At 39.7% G+C, this 10,140-nt stretch overlaps 2 protein-coding genes across 2 annotated transcripts; one reads left to right on the top strand and one right to left on the bottom strand.

The window, feature by feature from the left end:
• The first annotated feature begins 110 nt into the window (after window positions 1-110).
• On the top strand, window positions 111-1,834 carry LOC114557598 (c-Myc-binding protein). Its single transcript, XM_028581148.1, has 5 exons — window positions 111-274; window positions 760-832; window positions 980-1,028; window positions 1,231-1,360; window positions 1,460-1,834. Exons 1-5 carry the CDS (start codon window positions 209-211, stop codon window positions 1,499-1,501), a joined length of 360 nt encoding a protein of 119 aa, XP_028436949.1. The 5' UTR covers window positions 111-208; the 3' UTR covers window positions 1,502-1,834.
• A 1,656-nt stretch (window positions 1,835-3,490) lies between these two features.
• gja9a (gap junction protein alpha 9a) lies at window positions 3,491-4,978 on the bottom strand. Its single transcript, XM_028581186.1, has one exon. The coding sequence runs from the start codon at window positions 4,976-4,978 to the stop codon at window positions 3,491-3,493; it is 1,488 nt and encodes a 495-aa protein (XP_028436987.1).
• Window positions 4,979-10,140: the final 5,162 nt, after the last annotated feature.

The raw sequence follows: 10,140 nt of genomic DNA, 5'->3' as shown, positions 1-10,140 counted from the left end.
CCTGTCAAATTAATTAATTATAAAACATGTACAATTTAATTAAATGAAATTGTAGAAATACTGAGGTCTGCGCTGGTTACGGCTAATACATGTTTATGTTTTTACCTATTTTTACGATGAACAACTGAAGGCAGCATCCAGACCATTGCTTGAAGGAAGGTGATAAACGAAACTTAACTTAGTTCTCCGGCCCAGGCAGTTACAGTCTATGAGCGGGACACAAAAACTTAACTATTTGAACAATTTCAACTTCATCATTATGGCACATTATAGAGTAAGTGTATTTGCTGTCGTTTTGTCTTACACTAATGCTCCAGTAATCACTTTTCAGTTTCTTGTCTATTAACTGCAAGTTTGCTAAGCTAATATTAGCTAGCTAAGAGGTTACAAGGTGTTCATCAGTGAATCGAAAGACCACCTGTCACGGCTCATGTTTTGGCTTGGCGGTTGTAACTGTTTGTGGATAAACTTAAGTTAAATTAATGTCAATAAACCAACTACAAAGTGCTTTTTGGCTAACAATATCTGCTGCAGGTCATTATTTGACAGTTTAATGTTTAGTAACTGTTAACTCTGAAAATGATATAAAAAAGCATTCAGGCAAATAAACGACTGATGAGAGATCAGTGTACAGTACTTTTTGTAAACCAATTTTTTACATCTTCATTTCTCTGGTGTATTTTAGTTAACTTGACTTGACAGTTGGATATTGGTTAATAAATGAGCGATTGGTAATAGTCAACTTTTCTCTTCATACAGGGCCCAGACCCTAAAAGGGAACAGTTTCGGAGATACTTGGAGAAAGCTGGTGTTGTTGACAGTCTTACTAGTGGTATGGCACTTTTTTGGCACAGGGAGGGGGGAGGGGTTGCAAACTTAAAAGCAGAGCTCCAGTATAGACAACAAAACAATATTTTTTTTCAAACCTTGAAGGAATACTAACATTTTATGTAACTTTTTTCCCCTCTTTGGATTTCAGTTCTGGTGGCTCTGTATGAACAACCTGAAAAGCCCAACAATGCTCTGGAGTATCCTTCTATACACACATCCTGGACCATTGGGTCGTTGCAGAAATTGTCTCTTGGTTTAGTTGGTTGTGAGTTGAGCCTTGGACTGATGTTCATACCCCCACCCACCACTCCAAACAAAAATAACAGTAAAGATACATGTTGAGAAGTTAATACAGGAGGCCACTGCTTGCTGTAGGTTCTTTAACCAACTCCTTCCCAGATTTGTGAAGCAGCATCTCAATGCTGCTGGTCAGACGTCCGCAGACACTGAGGCTCTACAGCAGGAGGTGGTTGACTTGAGGCAGAGGTGTGCACGTCTGGCAGAGGAAACTAAAGACCTCAAAGCAAAGGTAAGCTTTTGCTGGTTCTTATCGTAAAAGGTGTGTACTATGTCATCTCAAACAATGTGCTGTTTAACGTAGATGTACTTTTTTTCTCCATCTTTCTAGCTGCAGCGTTACGAGCCTGAAGATGGAGCCACAGCTGACTAGACTAGAAAGCAACGCTTTGGCTTCATTATTGTAGTTTTTGTTTATTTTGCTGTCACTTTCAAGACACGAACCCCCTTTTAAGTGAAGGACAACAATTTTTAGGTATCTATTTTTGTAAATCTTATTTTCTACTAGGTTTCTTAGAATTTAACTTATTCTGTACATATATGTATATTTCTGTTGTGATTCTGATGTTTCTTGTTTGTTCAGTCTTCACACTTACACTTTATTTCAGATTCACACTTACACTTTATTTCCAAAGATCTGGTGTAAACAGTTGTAAAACACTCAAATGTAGGACACCAGTAAAATAAAGCACATTCTTGGAATTATTGTTGTATCACTGATTGAACTCATTTCTAAGAGCAATGTGTTAATCAGGCCTTTTATTGGAATAGCAGAGTATTTTAATAGTGTGGTTACTGTGGTCCGATGCAGCTGTGTATTTCAATATAACAGTCATTGCTTTCTACTAAAAATAATACAAAGACAAATGAAGACTGGGAATCAGAGCACGTTTGGTTTAATCAGATTTAATAATTTTAGAGTCTAAACTATGAAGCAGGATAGTAATCAAACCATATTCTTATTGGTGAGGTCAGTGCTGCTGTGTTAGCTGCTTATTGATATGCTCAGGTAATGGATGCGTGTTGACTAAAGCCCCCTGCTAATGCTGCAAAACATATAGAGATGAAACTGAACTGCAAGCTTCAGACAAAATATTTATCTTAAAAATATTTAGCATGACTTTATAGTGCAAATGTATGCATTGCTGTGGGATAGACCGTTTGCCCGTCAAAAGTCTACCATGCTATGTTACATTTTTAAAAATGTACTAACTATGTGACGTATGAATGTATGTAAGTGTCGCTGTTATCAAAAGTAAATATGTACTGAGAAAATGGAATAGTCGCCAGCCTAAAGAGTAAGTGCAGTAGCCAGAATGTACTAACATTTCACTATATAGTGAAATGATATTGGGATTTTTTACGTTCTGTCACACTACAATGAAAAACACCACTTAAGACGTCTAATCTATTTGTGGCCCAGTGCTGGCCTTGTATTATACCAAAAAGATGCATGGTTAAAATTGTTGTCATGCTAATTGGGTAGCAATACATGCAGGTAGTCACAATAAAAAAACAGGTTTATTCCAAAAGCAGTTGAACAAATACATATAACGTACTATACAAAGTCCTGTATTTCTTATTTTAATACAGTACGTCCCCAAAAGCAATTTTTAATGTATATTCCATTGGTTGAACTGCAATGGGTTAAAGGTCCCATGGCATGAAAATTTCACTTTGAGGTTTTTTAACATTAATATTTGTTCCCCCAGCCTGCCTATGGTCCCCCAATGGCTAGAAATGGTGATAGGTGTAAACCGAGCCCTGGGTATCCTGCTCTGCCTTTGAGAAAATGAAAGCTCAGATGGGCCGATCTGGAATCTTCCCTATATGAGGTCATAAGGAGCAAGGTTACCTCCCCTTTCTCTGCCCGCCGAGAGAATTTAGCCCACCCATGAGAAAGAGAGACATCATGGCTTGAAAACAAGCGAAACACGGCCGTTGGTCAAGGCCACACCCCCACCCTCCACCTTGCCCTCCCTCTTTCCTCCTCAATAGCATTTAAAGCTACAGACACAGAAATGGCACATCCTAAGTAAAACTCATTGTGGGACTGGCTCTAGTGGCTGTAATTCTGCACCAAGGCTGAATTTCGGAAAAGAGACGTCAGATACAGTATTAGGGGACCACTAAGGTCTATATAAAAGCATCCAAAAAGCAGCATGTCATAGGACCTTTAAGGTTAAAACACGGCACATTATTTAGCCTAAATTGTTAAACGTTTAGAACAAAAACACAAACCAAAATATGCGTAAACTCTCACCAGGCAGCTTATAGTGTCTTAAATCCTTAATGCAGATATGGTGGTCAAATCGATACACCTGTAACATGGACTGCTGTAAGGAAAAGGTGCATTCACAGTTTAGATTTGCAGGTCTGCTGCTCGTTTGCTTGCATTACTTGCCACTGATGTTTTGCAGTTGGAGGAAGGTGGTCTGGAGTTGTGCCTGGATCCTGAGCTGGAGTCCTCCACCGACTCTGGGGTGGTGGGCCGGCTTTGATTTTTGGCATCTGATTTTGAGCGTGTTCGAGTGGAGGGAGTGCCACTGCTGGCTTTTGCACCCTCATAGGAGTCTGTGTCAGAGCTTTTACCCTCCGACACTGTAGAGCAATTGAAAGAGCCATGAGCCCTCCACGGCCTCCTTGATGCACTAACTGGCAGTGTGGAAGCGTCAGTTGCCTTCTGTGGGCATTTTGGAAAGTCTGGACTCCCTCTTTCACTGGCACCATCCTCTTTACTGTGTGGGTGAAGATGCAAGAAGTCCTCAGCCTCCTGTTTTGGATAAATCAGGGAGTTGCAGCACGGAGAGCAGGGCTCGTTGGTAGTCAAGGGGCAGTTGCAATGTGGGGGGCTTTGAGCTGAACATCTGGAATCATCCAAATTGTGCGGAGTGGCCAGCTCGCCCTGAAGAGGTAGAACAGTTGAAGGTTTGATTAGGTTTGGGTACATAATTGTGCCCTGCATCCTCTCCATCATGAAGTTGTAGTCACTGGGTGCAGAGGCAATTGTTGCTTTTCGGGGTACATTGGAGCACATTTGCACAACAGATTCTTTTTTACACTTGTTGGCATAGTAGTCATCAAGTTCATCTCTCTCGTCTCTCAAGTGAGGGTAGAAGTCCAAGATGCCCTTTTTAATCTTTTTGTAACTCAGATGTATGATCTCCAAGATGTTTAGGAATAGGGAAATTGCAGCAATGCATTGCATGAACACCATGAAGACACTTTTCTCTGTTGGTCTGGAAACATAACAGTCCACAGCATTGGGACAAGGATCCCGCTCACACTTGAAGAGTGGGTAGAGGTGAAAGCCATAAAGGAGGTACTGGCCTGTCATGAAGGCCACCTCCACAACAGAGCGAGTGACAACGTGGGCAACATAGGTACGCAGCAAAGAGCCCCTCAAAGGAGCTTTGTTAAGCTTCCCTTGATCCAGCTGTTTCATTTCCCGCTCAATCCTCCTCCTTGCTTCTGCCAACTCCACATCGACCAACTCCAGTTCTCTCCGCAGCAGCACTTTCTTCTTCTGCCGTGCCTTCTCCAGAGCCCGCAGCCTGTAAAGAGCGTGGCCCATGTAAACCAGCGAGGGAGAAGACACAAAAATGACCTGCAGCACCCAGTAGCGGATGAGGGAGATTGGGAAAGCATGGTCGTAGCACACATTCCTGCACCCAGGCTGCTCCGTGTTGCATATGAAGTCAGCCTGCTCGTCGTTCCACACATCCTCAGCTGCCACCCCGAGGACCAGCATACGGAAGATGAACAGGATGGTGAGCCAGATCTTGCCTACCATAGTGGAATGGATATGCACCTCCTCCAAAACCCCCCCGAGAAAGTTCCAGTCCCCCATCTTCACTCTGCCATTGTGACTGTTAGAAAGTCAGTGAAATAGAGAGATGAAATCATTAGGGAAGGAAATCTGATGAAACAGTACAGTACACCTTTGAGGAAATAAGTTGGATTTTAAGGCAGACAGCAAAGTTACATTGACAAAATAAGCAGCCTTTACAGATTAAAATAATACAATATAAATGAGCAACATTTGCAGTAAATGACCAAAAAAAAAAATACTTAGTGATAATAGTAATTTTGATTTCCCAGTTCCAATGGAAGTTTGAAGAAATTACAGTACCTTTCAATCGGAAAAATGAAACTAGTATTATTTAACTAGTAAAAATGTTGTGAAGTAAAAAATGCAGAGTGTCACATATTTGCAAAAAAAGATCTATTTAAAGTAGACAGAGAGGACTTGTACATCCAGTGATATGTTCCCTTGGCTGGTCAGCTATCCAGTTTTGCCTTAATGAAACCATTCCCCTCAGCACTGTCATTATATAAACCACGGCAGAGTTCTGTGCACTTGTCATTTCCATTTACCTTGCAGCCGCGTGGACAGACTGCCGGTGGTGACTTAAATCTCCTCGGGTCATGCAGCTCTGGCGCGGTCACCAAAAAGTTTTAAAAAATCGTTAGCACCCTCCACATGAGTCCCAGTACATCACCTAGACTTCTGTGACCCGTCTGTGCTTCAGTGTTGCCAGAAACAAAGTGGGAACAACTGAGCTGTTGAGGGAAAGTTGCCAACACAACTCTGACCCTAGAAAGTCAATACCAACAGCTTCAGCAATGCATTTGGATCACAGCCTCACAGTGATGGGGCTGTAACTGGTTGGAACACAGATATTGACCTCACTATTTGCAGACCAGACCTGTTTTTTTTAATTCAGACAGTTTTTTTTTTTTTTACCTTTTCAAACAGAGATGCTGCATTCAACAGCAGAGATGATAACTTAGTGAACATATTTTTTGGTGGTTCATTTGGGTGTGTACATTAGGTGTGGTGTAAATAACCAAGCTGTTTGCAAATATATAGGCTACCTTGCTAGTCCAGACTACATGCTTAGGATTTGTTAGCACTCAATTGGTTGGGCCTATTTGCTCCATATGTACAAACAAAGAGAAGGAAACAGTCACTGTGGTTAGAATCCCCATATTATCAATACCAGTTAGTTAACCACACAGCCCTTGTACGATCAATAGTTTTCTACTATAGCGAAGTAATCAATGAGTCACCATGTCCGATTTCATACCCTGCTGCTCCTCTCTGGGTGTAATTAAGTTCTTATGCATTTGACACCTTATTTTATCCCATTTACAAGAAATCTATCACAATGGATTGATGTGCTTGCCAACTGTTGTTTGCCAACTTCACACACTGTCCCAATTTTAAATACCTTTAAATGTGTCTGTGTGATAAACATGTTTGTTATCTGAGGTCAGTTATGATGGTATACAGCTTCATGTCCATGATACAAAATGTTCATTCATTGTTCTTTTGCTTTACAGAGCAAAACAAACTATCTACAAGAGTGGGAATATTTGGCCTAATTTGTGCGTTGACAAGATTCAACGCAAGCTGAACTTTTCCCTTCTGACCTAGAACCTCTCATTCTCCCCAGCAGAACAGGATTGATTCAAACCAGTCTGGTACAAACACATTATAGGTGCAGAGGGTCACACTGGGGTAACATAATGGGAAAATCCCAATGTTATTTCCCCCTATTACAATGCAAAAAATCAATGTTGGCATGTACTTGAACCCTAGGACACTCCCTGGCTGACTGTCTGTCAGCGCAATTAATTGGTTCAAAAAATATTTCTTTGGTGGAATTTCATATCTGCAGTCTGAAAGTCTTTTATTTTATCAAATATTTTGTTGAAGATGAATTACTAAAATATTTAGGTGATATATATATATATATATATATATATATATATATATATATATATATACATACATTACACTTCCTTGCACAGTATGTAAACTGGTTTGGTTTGTAAAAGGATTCTGGACAAATATCCTTTACTATGCAGATGTACGATGTATTGTTTGAAACTAAACATATTTGGTTATTCACAGATTCAACATTTGAAGGAAGGAGTGAGTGTTTTTAAGAATTTCTTTTTTTTTTTTTTTTTCCAGAAAGTTGTTTATTGAACTTTCTTCTGTAGAGAAACCATATCAGACAAAATATTAATTTGATGTAAAACATGAGTGGAGGGGATCTTTACATTTTGCTTCAGTTCTGACTTCCTTATTGGCGAAAGCACAGCATTTAAGGTCTAAAAGAATTAACGTATAATAAAGTATATTATAAGATTGTCACTTTACGTTAACTCTGGAATTATGGTTCATAATGATGGGAAAAAAATACAGGATGAACAAATGTGTTGAAATAGGTAGCATTTGACAGAAATTTTAAACCGGATGACAATGGATTCAAACAGTGGGTAACCAAGGGAATTGCAGCATGGCACACTTTGGAGAAGAATCGGGAGAGTTTCCAGAATATGTAAGATTTATATGATTTGTGTAAATATGAATTCTAAGTATCTACAACTAAGGGACTATTTATAAGAAAGAAATCCATATGGACCCCAACGTGGAAGTAAAAAGTTGTGATCCAAATTATAAACACTTCATATAAATGAATACAACATCCACCAATTCATGGATATAGAAGGAAATTTGATCTGTCTTTTTTTTTATCATGCCCAAAGTCAAGAGTAAATATTCAAACATAATTTGACCATGGTTTCAAGCCTTTATTACATTACATTATCTTTATTGTTTGACTATTGCTGATTAATTTACTGCTGAATATGATCTGTCATGTGACTACCTGTCCACAACAATCATGTGACTCTTCTCCTACTGACCATGTGACTACTGGCCAATAGTCTATAAGATACAGATTGCCTTGATGAACCTCACGGCTTTGCCTTGTTTTAAAGTGGTCATATTATGCTCATTTTCAGGTTCATAATTGTATTTAGAGGTTATATCAGAATAGGTTTACATAATATAATACATAGTTACATACATAGTTTAATTTCCAAAAAACACCATATTTTTGTTGTACTGCACATTGCTGCAGCTCCTCTTTTCGCCCTGTGGGTTGAGCTCTCTGTTTTAGCTACAGAGTGAGCAGTGTTGGGGAGTAATGGAAAACATCTACCGGCGTTACGTATTCAGAATACAAATTATGAGTAACTGTATTTCGTTACAGTTACAATTTAAATAGTTGGTATTTAGAATACAGTTACATTGTTGAAATCAATGGATTACATGACGATACTTGTCTGTTTCACGAGTTTATTCACTCTGTAAATAAATTAAGAAAATTCCATGCATTTCCCAGAAGCCCCAATATGAAAACGAAAAAATTAGCTATTGCCGTGATCACTGATAGAGGTAGAGATGGAGCCGGAACAACAGAGCCAGGGCAGGAATGTGTTAATTCAAACAGCATTTCACATTAAAGAAAGAACAGGGGGAACGAAATATAACTGAGCAGTGCAAGCTCTGCTTGCCAGCAACCAACCTCCTTTCAGCATCCAAATTACTCCACCTCCAACCTGGAGAAGCATCTTAAAGTAAGTTACTTTTTATAGCCAAGGGTAGTCGTCTTCTATAGCTAGTTTTACTGGTCAACTTGCTATTTTAACGTTGACGTGTGACTTTACATTCTCCTACATGCTGATTTACTAGCTCCAGAGCCGCTGAAAGACTGACTAGCCCCGTTTGACATGCTAGCTAACGTTAGCTAAAATTAGCTCGTGGTAGCTTAGACTGCGGTTAGATTTTTGTAGAATGCAGTTCGGGACTACAAATACAACAATCTATCTGCTTGTGCAGGTACACATTCAGCCAGCTGGAACAGAAGAACACACTAGAATAGGTACGTTTTTAGTAACTAGTAATTAGTAAGCTGTATGTGATGGCCGCATTTCCTACACTTATAAAATGCAATTCAATGTGGAAGTAATCCAAGTATTCAGAATACGTTACTCAGATTGACTAACGTAACAGAATACGTTACAAATTACATTTTTGGGCATGTATTCCGTAACGGAATAAGTTATGGAAGTATCCTTCCCAACACAGAGTGAGGCATCGCACTTCTATTCCATCTTTGTTGAGAGTCACACATGTGCAGTACCTAGATAAGGACTACTACCCAGTCAGAAGCAGAGCATGAGGGAGTGCCACGCTAGCAGCTAGGCGAGCATTATAACATGTGTTACAAAGTGACGCACGTTCGTCACGGAAGTAAAGTGAACACTGTTTTCTGTTGGAGATGGTAAGTCCCTTTGGGGTGGACTTTGGGCTTTTTCACTTTGTAAACCTATAACGTGCAAAAAAAAGATATATAACACAACAAAGGGATAAAGCCAAAAAGCATAATATGAGCATTTTAATGATTTAGCCAAGAAATATAACAAAAGCTTTTTAAACTTTACCCTCCTGAGTAAATGTAAATGGACTGTATTTATATACGGCTTTTCTAGTCTTAACGACTACTCAAAGCACTTTTACATAGTACAGGAACCATTCAAAATTCACACACTGTGGCCGAGGCTGCCACCTGCTCATCAGATAAACACTCACACACATTTACACTCCGGGGCAACTCAGGGTTCAGTGTCTTGCCCAAGGACACTTCGACATGGGACTGCAGGGCCAGGGATCAAACCACCAACCCTTCCGATTGGCAGGCTCTACCACTGAGCCACAGCCACCCGAGTGCCTCGGTGTCCTTGAACCTTTGTACACTTGGATCCTGAAGAGCACAGGAGGGACACACTATCTACACAACCGAGCATCACTCCACGCAGACTGCATTGTGACTAAATACATTTACCATGCTGGAGAGAATGTGGAGTGCCAGAAGCACATCACTCGCATATATTTTTAAAATGCCACAAAAAATGTTTTGGAAAAGGGTATGCCAAACTTTACAAAAGATACTAGGATAGGATAGCCCTATGAGCTCCATGGTACTATATTTGTATAATTTCAAGTTTACTAAAGAAAATGGGAAAATAAGGGATAGGTATCAAATAGGTCAAACTATTGTTGATAGCTAGTAAAAAAAGATATCACAGGGAAATGGGTTAAAGTGGATCTACCTACTCAAGAACAATGGACAGCGATAGTAGAGGAAAACT

Source organism: Perca flavescens, chromosome 6 (assembly GCF_004354835.1).
Source record: "Perca flavescens isolate YP-PL-M2 chromosome 6, PFLA_1.0, whole genome shotgun sequence".
Classification (NCBI taxonomy): domain Eukaryota; kingdom Metazoa; phylum Chordata; class Actinopteri; order Perciformes; family Percidae; genus Perca; species Perca flavescens.
This window is presented reverse-complemented; position numbering and strand designations above follow the sequence as displayed.